This window comes from Onychomys torridus, chromosome 15 (genome assembly GCF_903995425.1).
Source record: "Onychomys torridus chromosome 15, mOncTor1.1, whole genome shotgun sequence".
Classification (NCBI taxonomy): Eukaryota; Metazoa; Chordata; class Mammalia; order Rodentia; family Cricetidae; genus Onychomys; species Onychomys torridus.
In genome coordinates, this window is record NC_050457.1 from 66,427,248 (window position 1) to 66,450,115 (window position 22,868).

At 41.7% G+C, this 22,868-nt stretch overlaps 1 protein-coding gene across 1 annotated transcript in view; it reads left to right on the forward strand.

Annotated features, from left to right (window-relative positions):
• Positions 1–17,885: 17,885 nt before the first annotated feature.
• Positions 17,886–22,868, forward strand: part of Dnah5 (dynein axonemal heavy chain 5) — a 232,159-nt gene continuing 227,176 nt past the window's right edge. Inside the window, 1 exon segment of the mRNA XM_036206930.1 lies at positions 17,886–18,128. Coding sequence (XP_036062823.1) covers positions 17,886–18,128 — 243 coding nt within the window.

The window sequence follows — 22,868 nt, forward strand, 5'->3', positions numbered from 1 at the left end:
TCGGGGAGGTTTAGGTGGTGCAATTCTGATGGAGGAAGTACGTCACGAGGGGCGGGCTTTGAGAAAAAAAATCCTCACACCATTTTCAGTTTGCTTGCTGAGTTCTATGTTTGCAGTTGAGATGTGATCTCTCTGCTTCCTGTTCCAGCCGCCATGCTCGCTGCTTGCTGCCATGCCACTCTGCCAGACCAGACCCTGTCCTTCTGGAACTGTGAACCTCAATCAACTTTATCTTCCGCAAATTGGGTTCATCATGGTATTTCAGCACAGCGATAGAATACCATGACAATGCCTGGAACATGGAATTAACTCCATGATTACTGAAAAAAAGGAATTATATCACCAAGTTTGATATTCATAGTCATAGCTAAAAAATTTCCCCGTGTCCCCGTCTTTCTTGCTATCTTTGGTTCTGAAGGGACTCTGGCCAGCTCAAGCATGCCTGGCATAGCTCTGGCAGGCCTTACCCTTCTCCTCATTGCCCCTGCCTTGCTAAAAACCATTAGATGACATTCCTAAAGCTAGCCACAAAAGTAGATCACCTTATTTGGCCACTTCTTCCTCCTGAGGCTGACTAGAAAGTTCCAGCTATCAAAGTATGGAAGTCCAGCAATTGAAAGCCCCCTTTGGCTGCCCTAAGTAACATGCCCAATCAAAATTAAACACCTCATTCTAACACAGGGTTTCCCCTTGTACCTTTATAAACTGCCATTTTCCTATGGCCCAGTTCTGTCTCCTCTCTATCCAGAGGCAGTCCCTTCTGCCCCCCCCCCCCACCCCATCGGGACAAATATCCCTGCCCCCTTGTTCCTTTCCCTTTCTTTCTCATTAACTATCTCCCGTCTTTGTCTCTTATTCTCTTCCCTCTGTCCTTCCAGGACAAATAAATCTCCTTTGTGCAGAGAAGTTGGTTTTGGGGGTTCTGAGCTGCCACTTTTCCTTTCAGGTTCTTTTTTTTTTTAAATATAAATTATAACATATTTTTACTAATTGAAATTTGTTCTTGAACATTTTCTCACAGGTACACAATGCCCTTACCCTGCACTTCCCTACCATCCCAGTTCATAGCTCCCTTGACTCCCTCTCATGGTCATATAAGTTCATTCTGTTTTGTGATCCACTGAGATTAGCCAGGGCCATCTGTGTGACCATGGGTTTGGAGATACCTGTTGGAGCCTGGTGGGCTCAGTTGTGGGTATACAACTAGAGACATTAATTCCATGTATTCTAGAATCTATCAATAGCCAATAGTTCAGATGTAAAGGACAAAGCCCTGTGAGTCTCTTCCATACTTTTGATGTTATATACTATTTTAAGATTAAAACAATCCAATAGCTTGTTCTGAACAATTTTATACTAAGTACTCTATCAATATATAAGGGCTACATTTGAATGAATCCTTGAATTATCTGGCATTTTTTTTTTGTTTTTTTTTTTTTTTTTTGTTTTCATATGTAGGTACATTCAACATTCAGGTCCCAGCTTGGATTCTATTTCAGTCAATGAGGGTTAATTTGTACAGCTAATTGTGCCATTTCGTTTGGATGTTTGCATATACCCAGGGGCTAAGTCTGAATATTAGCCTCAGTATTTTTAGTGGAAGACCTACAAAATATTAAAAGTATCAGGATGTAGACAATTCTTCAAGACACAAGAACTAGGTATTGCATTGTAAGGATGCTGCTAAGCATTTCCACAGTAGGATGTCTGTGAGCATGTTCACTTTAATTGGGTGTCCTTCCACCTCTGCTTTGTCAGGACGCCACGATGCTGACTTTGGTATGGAAGCAGCATGGACACTCATTCTCAAAGCAGCCCCTGAAGGCACATTTGCTCTGTATGGAGTTTCAATAATTTAGTTTTTCTAGCAATAATATGAGTTTATTCTTTGTGTGTACTGAATGGGATCTGTGCTTGATTTTTAAACTAATACAGCAACATTGTTGCTGTTGAGAGGGAGGGCAGAGCCTGAATTCTGTCTTGTGACATCTGTAGTTAGTAGTGAAATTTCTAATAAATTATGTTATGGTGCTGAAGAAAGGTAAAAAACAGGCTGCAGTGAATAGTTATTTTTGTTTTCCATGGCAGTATTATGATGCTTTGCTGTAACTATAGGCAATTGGAGTACATTTGTTTGAAGACAGCTCCAGGATGAGGGTATCAGTGGTGTTGTTCTTTATTCATTTAACAAGCACTGTGAAGACACAGACACACAGGTATGACTATGGGCAGATCCCCACACTTGGAGTTTACAGTGGCATTGGTGGACATTGGGTTCCTGTAAGCAGAGCTCCTGGGTCTCCTTGGACATGCTCTACCTCTGCTGTTTCTGAAATGATAAAATCATTCTTTCCCCAGCTGGAAAGATCTTCCTTTGATGTCTCCTGCACCTATTTTTAAGTTTTTCAAAGGCAAAAAAACCTTCATTGCAAAAATTACTGCTTGGTTTAAGATCAGTGGATTTGCTATCCTTGATCGCAGTCCTAATAATCAAAGGTTTTCTGTTTCTCAGATCAATACATCCCTTTTTATTGCTAGCCCCCTTGGCATGTGTATGAGTTCTAATCTTGAGTATTTATTGCAATGTCTTACTTGTTTTAACAGGTTTTTAGTTATGAGAAAAGTCAGACTACAAGGGGGTGCTGTGGATATCAATATATAGATATGATAGGATAAAAGGGTAGATTGTTAAACCTACTTTAAAGAGCAACAACTTGTTTGAAATGTTCTACATTGCTATGGATTTTAGTTTATTGATACAAATTTAAAATTAATTTTGTTATACTGTGTGTATATTTCTACTCTCGTTTAAGGTATTATGTTTATGTAACTCATTTAAATTATAATGGATAATTAAGAAATTACTAGATTAATAACTAGATTAATAACGAGTCTTCGATGATGGTCAAACTTATAATCATGTTAAGTTTTTCTAGTTTTCATTTTCTTTTGCTTCCTTCATATTGGGGTGAAAAGTTTGTTTTGCCACTTGCCTTCTGTTCCATCTACCATTGGTCTAAAGCAGTGGATCTACTTGATCTCAGATTGGAATCTCAGAAACTATGGGCCGAAATACTCCTTTCATATTTATAAGTTAGTTAGAACAGATAGGTTATCATATTCATAAAACTATGGCTTTTATAATGAAATATATATTTTCCCCAAATAAAATCATGATGGTTAAATGAGAAGCCTCCTTCTTCCAAGAAGAGAATATGGGTTTATTTATTTATTGCAAAATTTTTTTTTTTCGAGACAGGGTTTCTCTGTGTAGCTTTAGAGCCTTTCCTAGAACTCACTCTGTAGCCCAGGCTGGCCTTGAACTCACAAAGATCTGCTTGCCTCTGCCTCCTGAGTGCTGGGATTAAAGGTGTGTGCTACCACCACTCAGCTTATTTTTTAAAATTTTTAAAAAAATTTCTTTCTATTTGGGAAAATAATTACACTTTGATACCTTAGAATTTTCATGACTCAAGTGGGGACTGGAGAGATGGCTCAGTCCTAAACTGTGTCTAGCACAAGTGTGAGGATCTGAGTTTAAATTCCCAGTATCCACATAACATGAAGGGGACCATCTGAACCATTAGCATGGACAGGCAGAGTCAGATGGCTCCCTGCTTCTCATTGGCCAGCTTGCATAGCTAAAATCTCTGAGCTTTGGTTCCAGTGAGCAGTCCTGTCTCAAAACATATGGTGGAGAACAATTAAGGAAGACACCGACACTGAACTGTGACTTCTACACGTGTGAATACACACGTGATTGTGCATCTGCGTGCACACACATACACAAATATGTAGTATACACAAAGGTAAAAGAGAAAAAGAATGTTCATGCCTGGAGTAGAATAATGAACATTAATAGATAAGATGGAAGATTATTAGCACTCATTGCTTTCAGAAGGCAAGAATTATCACATTAATTAGGGTCTTCCAGTTTTTCTAATTAATACTGGTCAGATATTTGAATCTTGAGTTTCTGAAAGTACAAGTAATTAAGGAGTGAGGTCAATCCCAAGATGCCCATTGACCTTCCAGATGATAATTACAATAAGATTCTTATTTGGACAGTGTTGTTTTCTGAGTTATGTATGATGTAATGCTGTAATTTTTGTTTAAAACAAGGAACATTTGAGCAAGTAAACTATACTATATAATTTCAACAGATTAAACATGAGAAATTATAGGTCAGGTATCCTGTATCTGAAATACTGAAATGTTTGGGGCTGGAAGTATTTAAGATTTTGTAATAAAGTTCTTTGAATAGTTATATACATAGTGAGATATCCTTGGAATAGGATCTATCTATCTATCTATCTATCTATCTATCTATCTATCTATCTATCTCTATCTCTCTGTAGAGGTCAGAGGTCAATATTAAGTGTCTCCCACAATTGTTATCTACTTTAATTTTTAGAACAATGTCTCTTATTGAACCTGGAGGTCACTGTTTCAGTGACAGTGCCTGACTAACAAGCCCAAGGGAATCTGTTATCTCTACTGTGATTGTGGGCAGTGCCTCTGCATCTGGTGTTTTATGTGAGTGCTGGGGATCAGAATTAAAGTCTTCTTATGCTGTATGACAAGTACTTTACAGGCTGACCATCTCCCTATCCCTGACCTAAGTCTTAGTAAAAAAAATTTGTACAATATTTTCAATATGCAAGTGCATATTGGCTTAGAGATATGGTGTGGAGTTTTATAGTTGTGATGTCACAAAAAAGTCAAGGATTTTGGAACATTTTAGACTTCCAGTTCTTGCATCAGGAAAGCCTAACCTATAAACATGCTTCTCTGCTTTGTTCTTCTTTCTGTCAGAGCTGTTGTGGTCTTGGTCTTCCCTAAGCCAGACAACACAGAACCATCTTGGAACACTGTGTCTCTTTTTCCTCTATTGTTAGTTACCAGTTTATACTAATGTATTTGTTTACATTTTTTTTTTTTTTTGTGGTGTGCGTGTCCATATGGTTTGCTCTACCCATTCCTTCTTATTCCTTCCTCTGCAATGGTTTGCAGGAATAGTACAGTGTTGAGTCGGGGAAAGGAACCTACTTTTAGAGTTTAGTTGGTTTTCTTGTTCAATTTTGGCTAGCCTTGGTTGTAGCTGATGTTTTCCTGTGTCCCGCCTGGCCCGCAGTCAGGACATATATCTCTCACTCACAGCTGCTCAGACCCAAGTAAACACACACAGGCTTACATTCATTAAAACTGCTCAGTCATTAGCTCAGCACATTTCTGTTGATCTATATGTCACCACGTGTTCTGTGGCTTTACCTGTGTGTCATTACATGCTGCTTCTTGTATGGTGGGCTGGCATCTCTTCTCAGCCTTCCTTTCCCCAGAATTCTCCTTGTCTGCTTTTCCTGCCTATACTTCCTGTCTGGCTACTGGCCAATCAGTGTTTCATTTATCAACCAATCAGAGCAACACATCCACAGCATACAGAGCAATATCACCCATCACTTGGCCACTACCACTTCTCTTTTATCATATCATCTGTTGTTTGAATCTTAGATGGTCTTTTAATAAAAAACCCAGAGCCAGATATCAGGGTGAAAGCTGAAAGATCAGAGAAGTAGAACAGCCAGCCACTAGTTCTTCCCTCTATAAAATCTTCAGCCTCAAGAGAGTGAGTTCCTGTTTCCTCATGCCTTATATACCTTGCCCTGCCCTTCCATATTACTTCCTGGGATTAAAGGTGTGTGTGCTTCCTAAGCAAAGGCATGAAATCTCAAGAGCTGGGATTAAAGGTGTGTGCCACCACTGCCTGACCTCTATGTCTTATCTAGTGGCTGGCTCTGTCCTCTGATCATCAGGCAAGTTTATTAGGGTACACAATAATCTGTTTTTTTTTTTCCTACCTCTGGATAGTGTCTTCACTCTCTCTCCACTGCATTCTTTTTGCACACAGCTAGCAGTATAATCCTTCTGAGCAAGACTTTTTACTAATTTATTCTTCATTGACTACCTAATGCCTATGAAGGTCTCTTCCTAAGGTAGACATCCACATTCAATCTCCAGATTCCTTCAAGAGACCAACCAATTGTCTTTCCCCTCAGATGTCACACAGACAGGTTCTCTTGAGTTTGCAACCTCTTGCCTTGTGTTTGATATTTTCCTCACATGTTATCATGCCTTACCTTTAAAAAATCTTACCCTGCTTCAAGGCTTGCCTGAAATTCTGCCTTCTTTTGGAAAGTTTCTTTAATCATCAGAGATCATAAAATTTGCTTTCATCTGACCTAAGCCACCATCAGAGAAAGACCATTCTGTCATTTACCACTGAGGCACAGCTATCGATTAAACCAGTGTGCAGTATGCTGATTTCTTCGGATTACATTCTACTTTAATTGAAAAAGCTGTTTTAGACTTGAACATGGATTGAAAAAAACATATACTACATTGTGGATCCATGCAATGGTAAATACATTGAATCTGTCAAGAAAGTTATAAAACTTGCTCATGTTTAGAGTCTGACTCTTTTGGGATTTTCTTTGAAGCCAATGACAACCCTGTTTAAGTTATAGCACTGGTGTGTTTTCCTAACCATCCCAGAAGGTGTCAGTGAAGATTCCTAGATAACAGCCAGGACACATGCTTCTTCCTTAAATGAACTCTCAGTGGCTTGTGAGTTGTCATATAAAGTGCTGTAGTGGCCCTGATATTTGGGGTGACAGCTGGGTCTGTACAAGTGCTGGCGATGATACTTATGCCATGATCATGCCTGCAAACAGCAAATACAAGAGGACATTGAATATAAGAAGCAGCCAGGCAGGGCTGGGATGTAGCTCAGTGGTAGAGCCCTTGCCTAGCATGTGGGAGGCACAGGGTCTATCTTCAGCACCCTGAAAAAAAAACCATTCAATTTCTGTATTGTAAAAAGTGAAAAAGATGTACAAGTTGGAATGGATTTGCAATTTTATATGCCGTCCCTTATATCATTATTTATAGGATCATTCTGTTGGACCTCAGCAGAGCATTCTTAAAGGTGCAAGTTCATGGGAAATATATTGATGGTAACAGATGAAACTTGGATGTCTCTTTTCTTGGGACATAGTCAGAAGCAAAATCTTCCACACAGCTCTCGGCTAGGGTTTGTGGGTTAAAGTCATTCCACGGGAATTTGCTCCTTATGTTGTTATTGCTGATGATCATGGTTACAACTCTTTTGTAAATTAGAAAGGAGGGGATATGTTTGATTTATCAAGTGTCCGTGATATAGGAGTTTTCAGTGTTTGTTATATATATAGTTTTAGTTCTATTATAAAACCTAGAAAAGGGTTGGTGAGATGGCTCAGTAGATGGAGTACTCACCACACTTGTGTAAGGGCTGGGGAGATGGCTCAGTAGATGGAACACTCACCACACTTGTATAAGGGCTGGGGAGATGGCTCAGTAGATGGAACACTCACCACACTTGTATAAGGGCTGGGGAGATGGCTCAGTAGATGGAACACTCACCACACTTGTATAAGGGCTGGGGAGATGGCTCAGTAGATGGAGTACTCACCACACTTGTGTAAGGGCTGGGGAGATGGCTCAGTAGAACACTCACCACACTCGTGTAAGGGCTGGGGTTTGGATCCCCAGACCCCACCTAAAAACCAGGCAGGCATAGCAGTCATCTGTGACTTCATTACTCGAGAGACAGAAATGACAGAATCTCTGGTGCAAGTTGGCTAGTTAGATTAGCCAGAATTGGTGAGTTCTGAGTTCAGTAAGAGACCTTGTCCAACACATAAAGTGGAGAGTGATTGAGGAAGACACCTGACATCAACTTTGTCCCTCCACATGTACAAATACATTTGTACACGTGTGCCCACACACATGTGGATATACATTGCCTCATGCCCACATACTATACATAGTCACAGATACAAATAGACACGTGGAACCTCTGAGCAAACAAAAGTTCTGACAATATACCTAGGAAGAAGACAGCCCTTATACAGTTAGGAAGAGAACAGAGTTGAGATTTGCATCCATGTCTGTTGGACCCTGCCATTGCCCTGTTCCATTATGACACTTAATGTAGGTGGTACACATAGGGCTCCAAGGCCCAAAGTGCATGACTCTGCAAACAAGAGATGAGTTTTCTTTCAAATGTAAGCAAAAAAAGATTATGTTTTTAAGACACAAGTTCAAGTAAAGCTCATACCTGTTTTTAAAATGACACTTTTCTCAATTTGTAATTATATTTTATTCATGATTACACACTTATGTTATTTATTTATTATCAGCCTGCCTTGAAGGCAGAAATCACTAGTTTTCATTGATGAGATATACGTTTTTGTATTTTAAGAGCTGTAATCAGAATGCACGTTTAAAGTGAGGATGTAAAAATCATCGGCATTTTATGTTTTTTTTTTCCCCTGAGTGTAGAATAGTTATGCATCATACAACTAATTTTTAAAGATTTATTTTATTTTTTCCTTGTGTGTATGTGTGTCTATTTGTGTGAGTGTGTACCAAATGTGTATGGCTACCCATGGAGGTCAGAAAAGGGCATCTGGTCTCTTAAAGTTACAGGTGGTTTGTGTAGCATGAATCTTAACAGGTCGTATTAATAAAATCAAACCCAAGGCCAGTTATTGGGGTGAATGCTGGAAGATCATAGAAGCAGAACAAGCCACAGCCACCTCACTTTGCCAGTTCCTCAGCTGATCCTGTTTCCTCAGACTGGAAGCCTCTGATTCCTTATCCAAATGATCTCAGTTGAACTGCTGCTCCAAAGCCTGAAAGTTTAACCAGCCAAAAACTTCTAGTTTCTGGTTCTCACACCTTATATACCTTTCTGCTTCCTACCATCACTCCCTGGGATTAAAGGCATGAGTCATCATGCTAGGCTGTATCCTTGAACAGATGGATTTTTGCCTCTGGAATGCTAGGATTAAAGGCATGTGCTACCACTGCCTATCCTCATGTTTAATATTGTGGCTCTGTTCTGTCTCTGATCCCAGATAAGTTTATTAGTGTGCACAATATTTTGGGGAACACAATACCACCACAGGTTTGAACTATCTGTTGTGGGTGTTGCAGCTGAACCCAGGTCCTCCTGAAGAGCAGCAAATGCTATTAAGTGTTGAGTCACCTCTCCAGTTTCACAATTATTATTTTTTAATGGTTGTGAAATGTGTATTTTTATTAGTTGTTTTTTCTGTAGTATATAGTCCAATGTCTTTGTCTTAGTTAGGGTTTCTATAGCTGTGAAAAGATACCATGACCATGGCAACTCTTACAAAGGAAAACTTTTAATAGTATGACTTATGGTTTCAGAGGTTTAGTCCATTTTCATCATGGTGGGACATGGTGGCCTGCAGGCAGACATGGTGCTGGAGAAGGACCTGAGAGTTCTACATCTCTAAACTGCAGGCAACAGGAAGTGAATTGAGATACTGGGCATGGCTTGAGCATATATAAGAACTCAAAATTTGCCTCCACAGTCACACACTTCCTCCAACAAAGCCATACCTACTCTAAGAAAGCCAAACCTCCCAAAAGTGTCATTCCCTTTGGGGGCCATTTTTCTTTCAAACTACCACAATCTCACCCCATGAAAAGCACACAGAAACATTAGTTGATGAGTGAATGACTAAAAGTGAAATGTCACACTTTTTCTAAAGGTGGTTGGCCCATTTCTGTTTTCTCATCATTCCTAGTGCAGGATTTGTGTGTGGCTAACCCTTCTCAGTCTGCAAGGTTCATTTTTACCTATTTCCTGGCGGAATGTGCTAGTGGAAGAACATTCCTGATTTTGCTACTGGCAAATGTGTGATAACTCTTTTCCAACTACCAGAAATAGGAGGTTTTCTTTTTTTCAGCCCTTGAGAGTAGGTTAGTTGGATGTACATTTGCTGTTTGTTCTGCTCAAGGGCGGCTCTCAGGGAGCCTCTTTTAGGTTCAGAAACCCTCAAGAAGATCCCTCATGGCACCACAGCTTTCCTCTACTTAGCTCAAAGAGGTGGAAATGGAGCTGCAGAGGCTGAAGACTCTGAAGTATGCCATGAAACCTCAGGAGAGTTGTAGGCATGCATGCCAAACACAAAATAAATGCCACCAGTCACGTGTGGAAACTTTCCCAGGGAGTAATGGCCCCCGGGAGATCACATTGTAAATGGCTGTTGCTGAAACGAGGGCGGTACCTTGTATACCATGGAAGTGGCCCTGATTTCACATCACCAGTGAAAGGTGAGCATTGCTTAATGGGGGCTTGTAGCTCTCCTGAGGGTCATACATTGACAGGACTCTTGGGACTGATCTGAACTGCTAAGCAGGGAGGCTCACACTGTCCTGCCTCATGCCTGGGTATCTCCTGTGACCTGTGGCCATCATTCACAGTTATAACAGTAAACAGCTACTTATCAACACACAGAGGTTGATTAAAAAATATCTCAGGGCTGGTGTAATTCAGGCATACATACACAGTGTGTGCTTCGCTTGCATGAGTCGTTGTGTTGAGCCTGGAACTCCCCCAAATGCATTCACGTATAATGTTGGCTCAGAAGATGATACCCCCAACATATAGCTTTACAGTTTAAAAGTGAGGGCACATGAAGAGCCGCACATTCAGCGAGGGCGTTCTCCCAGGTCCTTCATCTGTCTTCAAGTCCATATGCTCCAGGAGATACTATTTGCTGCAAATGTCTTTGCCAGCTATCTCAGCAGAAAGACGAGGATGATGCATATGGCAGGAAGGAGTGATGGCAGCTGTAACTGGGACCCACAGGAGCATTGTCTGTTTTTTGAGTCCATTCGTCTCCTCTAAAGATAGTTTACTCTTCTGCTGCAATTGCCCAATACTTCCCCCTCCTCTAAGAAGAACAGATGTAAGCTTCTAAATCTCACTGAAGTGCTGGGCACCTGTGTGGTTTCCAGTGTGTGCAGCACTCTGCATGCCTTCTCCCTTGTTGGTCTGTCTACTGCTGTTATCAGACTCGAACACTGCGGTCAGAGGGAAAATAGAAAGCTCTTCTGTGCATATGCTTATAACTTTACGTGCTTTTGCAATTTGCTTGCCACATAATATTCAGCTTCAAATGTTGTGTCCACATTAACAGTATAAATGAAGTCCACACCCCAGCGTTGGCTGTTGGCTAGGTGAATCTCCTCTACTGATATCAAGCAAGTACCCTGCAATCAATTCTGCCCCAGTGAGGCTGAATAGCAGGATACTCCTCAATTTCCTACTAATCTTTGAATGACCTGATAGGATTATAGTTATGTACTTAAACTCCAAAGACAATACCCCAGATTCAATGACATTGGTTCCAAATATTCTTCCTTCTATGTACCTTGATGGGAGAAATCCTAGGTGAGGAATTTCTCAAGCACCTGGCTATGTTTTTCCCAACTTATCTGCACAGTGAGGAAGATCTAGATGTTTAATCTCACGGAATGCATTACTTTGCTTTCCGTGCATGGGCAGCCATGTGAACAGCAGTAATTTATGGACACCATTTGCCATTTGCATATGAACTAGGCTGCTTGTTCTTTATGGGAGCGAAAATGGCTCCTTTGGGTCACAATTAGCCTATCAAGCAATTAGTCACAATTAGTCTCAATGCTGGCAGTTAATTGTGCACACAAAGTTGTTTAGACAAAGTAAGACTGAATTTCTTAACTTGAGCAATATATCCATAGCTGTGACTTGTCCGCCTTCTGTTTTCATCTGGTTTAAGGTTTCTTATTGTTCAGAGAAATAATTTAAACTTCTTTATTGACTCAAAGCTCATTGTTGCGCAGTGTATAGAACGAAACATTAGAAGTTGTGGTTGCAACCAAGCAGTTAAAATGCTTCCTCTGGAAAAAAAAAATGCTTCCTCTGGTTGCTAAACATGATTAAGGAGCGTGCTTAAACTGCACAGCATGGAAACAGTATTACCCTAACAACGTGGGACCTCAGAAGCAAGGAAAGGCCCAAGGGCAGAGACTCTGGGAGAAAAATTGGAGTAGCAGGAATGGATGGGCTTCTCTCCTCAATTCTGTGATTATGGAGAGTCAGTTGTGGGCACAGGATACAGGAAAGTGACATGTGACCCTCATAGAGTCTTTTCTTCTGAAATTCCACTGGAGGGCGAATATCTCTCTTTGGAGTTAGAAGACCATTTTGGAAGAGCTGACTCTGGGCCACAGCATAAAGCAGACAGTTTGCTGGGATGTTCAGGATTGGCAGAAGACAGCTCTGGAAGCAGAGTATCAGCCGCGTTCTAACGGTAAGAGCTGGTGACTGTGGACTGAACACCTCTAATACCAGGTCCAAAAAGTCCTGAAAAGAGTTCAAAATTATACACAGGTAAATCTATGAAAAACTTGTTTGCTCACTAACTTTTTGGTACAGGGCACATGTTGATATTTCACATGTAGAAGAAGAACTGCATCTTTTGACTTACTGTATATTTCTGTCCAAGTGTAATTATGTGTGGAATTTTATGAGTTATCTTTACGGAAGATGCTTCTCTGGGGTAAAAATTGCATTTGGGCTGGTAGTTTGGACACTGTATATTCCTTAAGGCATGTAAACTTTTGCTGGTTATTAGATATGATCAAGGCAGATTCTAGCATACAATATTTTTAGGATCATTGACATCTCCCCTCAAGTCTAATGTCTTTGGAAATGAGGTCCTGAACAGAAGGAACCAGAATCAGCTTCCCCACACAGGACCCTCCTCAGTGACTGCATATCAGCTGCTCCTAGTGATTTGAACCTTCCACTGCTAGGTGCTGTCCCGAAGACTTCCCCTCCAACATTACTCCTTATTGCTTCTTGCCTGACTTGGTCAAGGCTCTTTGTGTCCAGGTACTCATGGAAGGGGTCTCCCGTCAAGTTGTCATGGACAGACCTACCCCAGAGTAACAGACAAACTTGTGACAATTCCCATCTTGAAGCTGCTAGACAGGGTCTAGTAGGTTGCCTCCTTCAGAACTGCAATGGATGCTCCGCATCTGGCCAGAGGCCTGTTTGTTCTGCCAAAGTAGCTTAAACTGGATTGACCTTGTAAGCATTCATAGTGTGCCTGCCATGGGTCAGCATTTGTTTCAAGCCTTGTAGTAGAGCAGGGAGTATGGGGCAGATACTCAGACGGGGACATGAAACAATAAATCCCGAAGATTAAGTCAAAAATTGCAGTTCTGAGGGAAACAACCTACTATACTCTGTCTAACTGCTTCAGGAACTCAGGGACAGCCCTGATGAAGCCATCTAGCCTGTTCTGTAGCTATGAAAGAGCAGGGATGACAATCCTGTTTTCTGATTCCTTCAGAACTTGCCACCCATTCCTGAGATTTTTGACACAGATTTTTCCTTTATCCTACCTACCAAGCCATCACCAACTCAATGCTTTATTTTTTTCTATGAGGCTGGGTCTCTAGCCCAGGCTGGTTTTGAACTTCCTATGTAGCCAAGAACATGACTTTGAACTTCTGATCATAAGCCTCCACCTTCTGAGTGCCACCACATGCAGTTTATATTGTGCCGAAGACTAAATCTGGGGCTGTGTGTCTGCTGGGCACAACTAAACTACATCATAAGCTATAAGATTTAATTTTTAATTGGCAAAAAACTGTAAATTTGGGGAAATGTAAGGTGTTTTGATACATGCATACTGTTTAGAATGAGGTAATCTAACATGTCCATCACTTACATACCATTTCTTCAGAGGTCTCTGTTTTCTAAATAACCTTCTGTTACTATAGAGCTTGGGATATAATACCAATAATGCTTGGGAGGTAATGGGGTGAGCTGGTCTTCTCTCATTTCTGTAAACTTTTCTTGTTCCCCTCTACCACATCTAAGATATTGTAAGAAAATACAAATTTTTAGATATAATTTATGAACTAAATTCTTCTTCAACATGTCCTACCTCTTGAGAGTAAATCTTTTTGGGAAGTTTCATTTGTTTCTTGAATGCTAGTTATGGTCACCCCACTGAAGTATGATGGGAACAGAATTGTCTTAATAGTGTTGCAGTATATTATATATACCTTGTCTATTTGCTGACTCATATGGTAATTATTGAGTAATAACTTTTTGAGCTGAAATACTCAATGGAAAAAAGCATGACGTGTAGTGTAACAACTGTAGATGGGTTTATTTAACCTTGGTTTGGAACTTTCACTACTCTGAAGCTGTATTATAGTATAGTTACAATGATATGTTAATTGGTTTTATCCATATGTATCCATGTCAGCAGCAAGAAAATGTAGAAATTCTATGGATATGGAAAAGACAGGTCATCTCTTCCCTTTTTTTTCTTTTTCCTTTCCTTTCCTTTCCTTTCCTTTCCTTTCCTTTCCTTTCCTTTCCTTTCCTTTCCTTTCCTTTCCTTTCCTTTCCTCTCCTTTCCTCTCCTCTCCTCTCCTCTCCTCTCCTCTCTCCTCCCCTCCCCCCTCCCCCCTTCCTTCTCTCCTGTCCTCTCCTCTCCTTTCCTATCCTTTCTTGTCTTTTTTTTCATATAGGTTTTCTCTGTGTAGCGCTGGCTGTCCTGGACCCCACTCTATGGATCAGACTGGCCTCATACTCACAGTGACCTGCCTGCCTCTGCTTCTCAAGTGCTGGGATTAAAGGCGAGTGCCACTACTACCCAGCAGGGCACCAGGTTTCCTGGAACTGGAGTGAGAGATGGTTGTGAGCAGCTGTGTGGGTACTGGGAATTGAACCTAGGCCCTTTGAAACACCAGCCAGTGCTCTTAACTGCTAACCTATCTCTCTAATCCCTCTTTTCCCTACATAATAAACTCAAATGCTTTTCAATTAAAAAATACTTGAAATAATTCTGTATATATTCACTCACTTATTAGCAAAACCTTAGTCCAGATATATCTACCTTCTTTTTTTTTTCTCACAGATTAAAAATAAATACTTAGTATCTATTTACAATGGACATGAATACAGACCTGATAACTCATTTTGTAGGTGGATCTTGTAACTTCAAAGAAAAGGTACAACTGGAAAGACATGTGACAGTCATCTTGACTGTTGAATTCATCTACCTGTGAGGGAGGAAGAGTTTAGAATGGAGATGTTGTCTCCCAGCTGCAGAGAAATCTGTTGTTAGTTTTGTATGCATTTATCTTAGAAACTGCTGGTAGGATTTCAGTTTGCTCCCAATGATTTTCTACACAGGGACTCTTGTGGGTAGAGGCCGATGGGCAGCACAATGCTCCCTTGGGGAGGCAAAATGTCTCCCACTGAGGCCTTTGTAGGAGGCCCAACTTTGTTTTCAGTGTGGTGTACAGTGGAGACCAAGACATAAAGAACCTAAGCTGTGTGATACCTGCCAAAGGCTGAAAGGCTGTCACGATTGTTTTCTCTGCACTATAGCCAAGCTGGTGTCCTTTGTTCATCAAGCCTAGACTTGCATGGTGTTGGTGAAAACTTTTCACATTGAGCATGTCAAAATGTTTTCCTTGGAGCCAAGGAAAGCAAATGACTTGAGGATTTATTAGTGAAGTGGGGAAGGGGTGGATATTGCTTGCTAATGGGCAAATGAGTATCCTTGGGTCTGAGCTAGTTAGCCCCCAAAGATGCCCACACTGTAACGATGTAATAGAGAGTGGACTCCAGAGAACACTTCAGTCTCCATTGATTTCACAGCTGTCTCTTACATGCCCACCTTATGCCAAACATTGTGTTCCAGGACACAATGGGGAAGGGTTCTCCAGACCTCACAGAAATTAGAGCTGAATTTATTCTATTATTCATTTTTCCCCTACAATTCTAGGAAGCAGAAAAGGATGGGCTAAGTTAGAGGGACCCTACAATTTCTGCCCTTGGACCTTCTATCATAAGCTGGTATTCAAGCAATAACCTGGCAGCACCACTCATGCTCAATGGACTTGGGGAGTTTTGAGGATTAGCTGTACTTAAGCTCTGTCTACTCTTGGACAGTCAGGCTTCCTTGTGGTGGGAGGCACAGCCACCAGGAGTTCTGGGTGATCTGGAGGACAGCTGGCTTTCAGCACAATGACTTATTTTATGAATGAGAGAAGCTTGGAAATTTTACCCTGGTGTCACATAGAGTGTGAATGCTGACACATATATTTTAAGTACTTGGATCAGAGCCACCTGAATTAATGACCCCAGTTGCTGGGAGAAAGTCTATAAGAGAAGAATTCTGTAAGAGAGGTATTTCTGACTTTGGAGTAAAACCACTGTTGGATTGGGGGAAGGTGATATATGTGGTGATGTGAAAGCTCACTAAATCTTTTACGTCCAAAGATTTGGTGTGCAGAAAACAGATTGTGAGCATTGAGAGGAGGGATGGAGAGATGACTTGGTACGCCATTAATATCTATAACTCTGGCTTTCCCTTTGGTTGGGTGGGTGTGGTGACCCATGCTGTTTTAATCTCCCTCACTGAAAGGAAGAGGCAGACAGATCTCTGATATGTATAGTGAATTCGAAGTCATCCAGAGCTACATAGTGAGCCGCCCTCACTTACAAAAGAGTTGAGTTGGGAGGATGGAGTATTGGGATGGGGAGGGGGTTTTGGTGATGGTAATATCCCTATAGTCAGCTTATAGTTGGTTTGGGGAAATTCACTTAAACTGAATAGTAAAGAGATATCATACTTGCTGTTAAGGGCTACAGATGTAGAGCTAATACTATATTCATACAGAGATAATTTATGTTCAAATAGCAATGATGCAGGCTTTCTGGGAAACATAAATGAGACTGTTAACTCTGTTAAGAGTGAAGATCTAGCTTCCAGCATCCCTGTGAGCTGGAGTTCACTCCATCAATTTTGTCCTGTTGGGAGTCATTCTGTGATCTCATTTAGGTTTTTTTTTCCCCCCACCTTTGGAAGGTAACAACTTTGAAACCTATACAAACATATGTATGGCATGTGAAGTGTGACTGTCTCTTAGGGAAGGCAACCCCAATTGCTCTGGGGTATGACTTTCTGAACACTTCTGTCTTAACCCTTTGTGTGTGTGTGTGTGTGTGTGTGTGTGTGTGTGTGTGTGTGTGTGTGTGTATTATAAAATCTATCTTTAGTATACTTCCTTCAAAAAAGAGAGAATCTTTCACTTGCCTGAAAAGAATGATAGAAAAGGGAACTGGCAAACGAGGAGATTAAGGGCCCCTTGAAACTCAAAAGAAATGGTTGAAATTCCAAAGCATACTCTTGGACACAGCCTCAATGTTTAAGTGCTGTTTCTGAGATGGGGAGTGCAGTTGTGCTGAATCAAAGAGGGATTCACCGGGCACCTGCTGTGAGCGGGATTAGCCTCAGGGAAGTCCTTTCTCTTTGGGAGGGAGGCCACTTTGCTGAAGGGTTCTTCATCATGAAGGAGTAGCCCTGCCTTCTTGGTAGCTGTAGCCCTTACTTGAAGAAATAGAAGGAAAGTGGAGAGAGCAAAAGGAAGATGTGAAAGCCAGTTTTTTAAAATTGGTGATCCCAGCCAATTAAAGAGCAGGATAGGATGGGTTGGGAAGCGTTCTGCAGACTGGGAGAAGTGGGCCCCTTGGGTCAAAAGGAAAAGGCAAAGAAAGAGTCTGAAAAGAGTAAGAGATCTACTTCCCTTCGCGGCTGTAATTCAATACACGTAACTGGGGAGTTGGTTCAGTTAGGCTAGTTATCCACACATAGCATCATTTCAGGGGATACTTTTTACTTGGGTCTCGTCAGCATCAGTTAACCTGGAGTCTACTGACTGAATCCTGGCCTCCCATCCCAGACCCACATTGATCTGAGATAATTGGTTCAATCCTTTACTTGGAAGTGACTTGTAAAGTAAATCACCCGGTTAATTTATCCATTGATCACATATCGTAGGGAGGGAAGGTGAGGCACCTTTCCTGTTAAAGGTCAGTGTCACAGACTATAACAAAAGACAGACTAACAAGAGGAAAGAAAAGCAGAGTTATTTAATCAAAGCTTTGCATGATGCAGAAGCCTTCAGAAGTGAAGAATCAAGGACCCAGGGAAACTTTCTCTTTTTCTGACAGTCAGGTGGAGATGTGGTCAACTGGGCAAAAACAGTGTGAGCTCATGAGTGGGGAAACTCAGCAAGACTTGTCTGTTCGGCTCTTTTTCGGCTTCTCTGTGTATCTTTCCTTCCCCTTGGGTATGGGATCTGGGTGGGCACCCCTTGAGCACAGTTTTCCAAGGAAGAAGGCAGAAGGGAGAGTGAGTGACCTTTCTAGTTTCTATGGCTTACTTTGAAGGAAGGACTTGTGGTTTTGATGGGGCCCACCCTGCAGTGGGGTTCATTTATCCAGTGACACTCTATTGGAGAAAACTGATGTTCCCTTTCCCAGCAGGTATCAATGGCAAATAGGGTCTTGGTTAGGGTGGGACTTCATGTCTACTTCTCTTCACAGAAGCACCACACTTTAGAGCAGTGGTTCTCAACCTTCCTAATGCTGTGATGTCGTGTTGTGGTGACCCCCAACCATAAAATTATTTCCTTGCTCCTTCATAACTGTAATTTTGCTACTGTTATGAATCACAGTGTAAATATCTGATATGCAAGGTATCTTATATCTAAAGGGGTCATGACCCAGAGGTTGAGAACCAATGCTTTAGCATTTATCATTTTGAGAGCTCCTGAAATATGTGCCAGACACCATTCTGGGTATTGATATCACAAAAAACAAAACAAAACCATCCTTGGCTACAGTGTTGGTGCCCTTGAAGTAAGGCTAGCATTCAGCTGGGATTTGTTTTACCTCACTGCTCAGGAGATAGATAAGAAGGATCAGGTTTGTCTGCGGCTTATAGATAAGCTAAGCCTGGTGGGTCATTTGGGTACACCTAGAAAAAGAAAAGAAATATATATTCTGTCAATATCTATTCATTTCATCTGGATAGTCACGTCTCATAAATTCCCATGGGTGGAAGGTCATGGATTGTCCTGCTTCATCAAGCTGGGGAGACTGGAATAAAGCATAGCTAAGTGGCCTGACCAGCCCCATGTCCTTGGCCCTGTTAGCTCAATGTCTTCATCAAGTGATTAACTATCCACAGGCTTGAGATTGATATGGACAGCTAAATCAAAATCAATCACCAGGGTATTTACTTTGGTTATTTAAGATAAGGACTTGAAAGCAATTTATAGATTCCATATTGTTTACAGTTATTTCAGGTGGGGGCTTGACGCTTCAGTAAATGCTACCTAAGTTGCATAGCAATTCTATTGTTATACCTGTACATGGACATAAAAGACCAAAACATGCATATTAAACAAGTAGGAATGTGTTCACTTAAAAAAAATATAGAACTGGATTTCATTAAACTGGAATTGTGAGATTTAGACAAGTAACAGGCTAATCACGTCGTATAGAAAAGCTTTTTAACAGATGTCTATTGCTTATTATCTGTTTATCTATCAATCAATCAATCTATCTATCATATATCTTTTTATTGAATCAGTTCTTTCACACACTCACCTCCTCAAGTAAAAATATTGGTTGGTCATGGTATACAACATACAATGTAGATAAGAGGGCATCTTTCCACTGGGAGCAGCAGCAAGGAAGAGAAGCATCTGCGAGTCAAGACAGCACGGAGCCGAGTCCCTTGTATGTATTAACAGAGAACTCAGCTCCCGGAATTTTTAAGGGTGGAAGATGGGGGAGTTCCCAGTTAGTGTGAGACTCAGGAGCAGAATGACAGAGCTGGACACATGACAGGAAGGCTGGGAGACAGTACCAAGGTGGCAGTAAACAACCCAGAATATGTCAGTCTTTGCCCACAGCTCCCTACGTGATTTGCACACAGTCCCTTGGCTATCCGTCTAGAACACCCTAGAATAATCCTTAACTGCTAATTTAAAGAAACGGTCCATAGAGTGCATTCAACAATCTTAGTTTCCCTCGGACACTCTGTGATTCACCTTGTCCTGTTGACTCTACCACTTGACCTCCTGCCTGCCACTTATATGTGAGGAAAGTTGTAAGTGGTCCATAGTCTCAATTTTCTGGTGTGGAGTTATCTGTGTGTGCTTTGAAGGGTCTGTTTGGCATCATAGCAAACGATGTGAGGCAGAAGTCTAGGCAGCATTGCAAACAGGGTGAACTATAATGTGTCCTCCAGGAGAACTCTGGAAAGGAGCATCCCTGCTCACTCACAAAGGGGCTCTCTCAGCTCCATAATTCTAGCCCTCTTCCACTTCTTCTGGGTGTTAGTGGGGTCAGTGTGGTGGGTCAGAGTCAGAGGCACACCTGATAAAAGGTCATGCCATGGGGGAGAAAGCTTATAAACATTTATGTAATTGAACAATCACTGATGATAGCTCCGTTTCACTTAAATTTTGTTGTTTGGAGTAATACCCTTGGTCATGCAATTTTAACCGATGTGCTGGTTGGTTTGGTGATCCCCACTGTATAAGGACTTTTGCCTCCATCCCCTTTGTCCCCTGCTAGAGGTAATAGAAGACTGAGCATCTGCAGTTTATCCCCTGTTTGTGTGTGCAAATGCAGACATGGACTGTTCTGAACAGCTCAAGGCAAAACAATTAGGACTTAAAATAACCAAATGGGCATCAGGAACTTAACTGGGATATGTATTTTTAAAACCTCAGGACTATAGTTTGTATTCAATTTGAGGCCGTTGAGAAATAGTCTACATGAGAGAGGAGGATTGGATCTTTACTGTTTACATCATTCAGTACTAGAGTCTTGGAGCTGAGGGAATTGCAGGCCAGAAAGTTTACATGACAGACTGGAGGAGTTGCAATTGGTGGAGGAGTTGGACTAGGACCCATGACCCTGTCGGACACCAGCTTTTCTATGTGCAGAGAGTTGCCATGCCTGAGGAGTATCACTCATTTAGTGTAGGCAAGTGCATTAGCCACCCTCCAATCCCAAGGCATCTGGCACAAACCTCAGCACAAATGTCTTAACTTCATCCAGATTTCCTGGGATGTTAAATGCATTTCTGTCTACCTCCTCATCCCTTAGTTTGGTACTTGATAACTCAGTGTAAAACAACTGCAATGGAGTGCTTAAAACACCAAGACAATTGGAGTCCTAGAGCTCCTGAAAGAGGAGGGACTGCAAGAGCGTGAATTGTTGAGACCAAGATTGGAAAAAGCACAGGGACAGATAGCCAAACTAATGGAAACACATGAATCATGAACCAAAGGCTGTGGAGCCCCAAGCTGGATCAGGCCCTCTGGATAAGTGAGACAACTGAATAGCTTGAACTGTTTGGGAGGCATCCAGGCAGTGGGACCCAGACCTGTCCTTAGTGCATGAGCTGGCTGTTTGGAACCTTGGGCTTACACAGGGACACATGCTCAGCCTGGAAGGCGGGGACTGGACCTGCCTGTACTGAATCCACCAGGTTTAAATGAATCCCCAGGAGAGTCTTGGCCCTGGAGGAGATGGGAATGGAGGGGAGGGGCTGGGGGGAAGGTGGGGGTGGAGGTGGGAGTGGGGAGGACAGGGGATCCCATGGCTGATATGTAAAATTAAAACACAAATATAATTTAAAAAAACACCAAAACAAAACAAACCCTCTCACTTGCTCAGTGGCAAAGCAGTAGCATGTGTGAGGCTGTGGAGGTTTAGTCTCAGCAGGGAGAGAGAAAAAAAACAAAACAACCTCATCACACAGTATATCTGTCCAAGGAAAGCCATTTAAGGAAGGAAGGGTCTGTTTTGGCCCACAGTTTCAGAGTACCATCCATTATGGCAGAAAAGGCATGGGGTGGTGGCAAAAACATGAGACAGCTGGTCACTTTGCATCTGTCATCAGAAGCAGAGAGAAATGACTGTGGAGGCTTATCTGTCTTTCTATGTTTTATTCAGTGGAGGATTCCAGTTGTGGGATATCGACGCCTACAGTTAGGGAGGATCTTCCCACCTCAGCTAACCTAATGTAGAAAATTCCTCACATGTTCAGAGGTATGTTTCCAGGATGATAACCAATCTCATAAAATTGACAAAATATTAGTTATCACACATGGTTACTTCTTGCCTTTTGTTTTTGGAGGCAGCGTCTCTCTGTATAGTTGTTTTAGCTGTGACAAGACACTGTGACTAAGCCAACTTACAGAAGAAAAGAGTTTATTGGAGGCTCACAGTTTCAGAGGGTGAGTCCATGACTGTCACAACACAGAGCATGGCAGCAGGCAGGCAGGCATGGTGCTGGAGCAGCAGCTGAGAGCTCATACTTCATCCACAAGCATGAGGCAGAGAGCTGACTGGGATTGATGTAGACTTTTGAAAACTCAAAGTGCATCTGTGTAGTGGCATACCTCCTCCAACAAGGCCACACCTCCCAACCCTTCCCAAACAATTCCACCAAGTGGTGATCAAACATTCAAACATATGGACCTATGGTGGCCATTCTCAATTAACCACACCCCAGCAGTCATCTGGTCTTGAACTTTACATGAAGCTCAGGATGCCTCGAACTCATGATCCTCTCTCTTCCATCTTCCACGTGCTGGGACTATAGAGGCACACCACTTCATTTGCACTTTTTAATTTCTTAATCACATTCTGACTTCACCCTCCATGTGTCCATCAGGAAGCATGAAGTTTAGATAGCTGATCACCTTGCTTCTGTGGTCCCTGAGTAGCCAGAAAGGGGCAGATTAACTGCATAGCCTGACAGTGTACTGATTGGATTGCTAAGTAAGTATTTGCCTAATATTATTGACTATATCATGGTGGTAAAAACAAAAAAGAACAAAAAACTCTCCTTGCCTCAGGATGTACCCAATGGAAGGGAGTGAAAATCGAGACTGGTAAACTTTCATCTCCATGATGCCAGCGTTGGCTTCATCCTGCTTGTCTTTAGGAAATGAACACACGTAAAAATAACCTGTGAAAACTTTCAAAACATTCAAAACATGCTGACCACTTTCTTTGTATATACAAAACCACTTTGGAAGCTTTCCCTTCTGTGGTAGCTAGG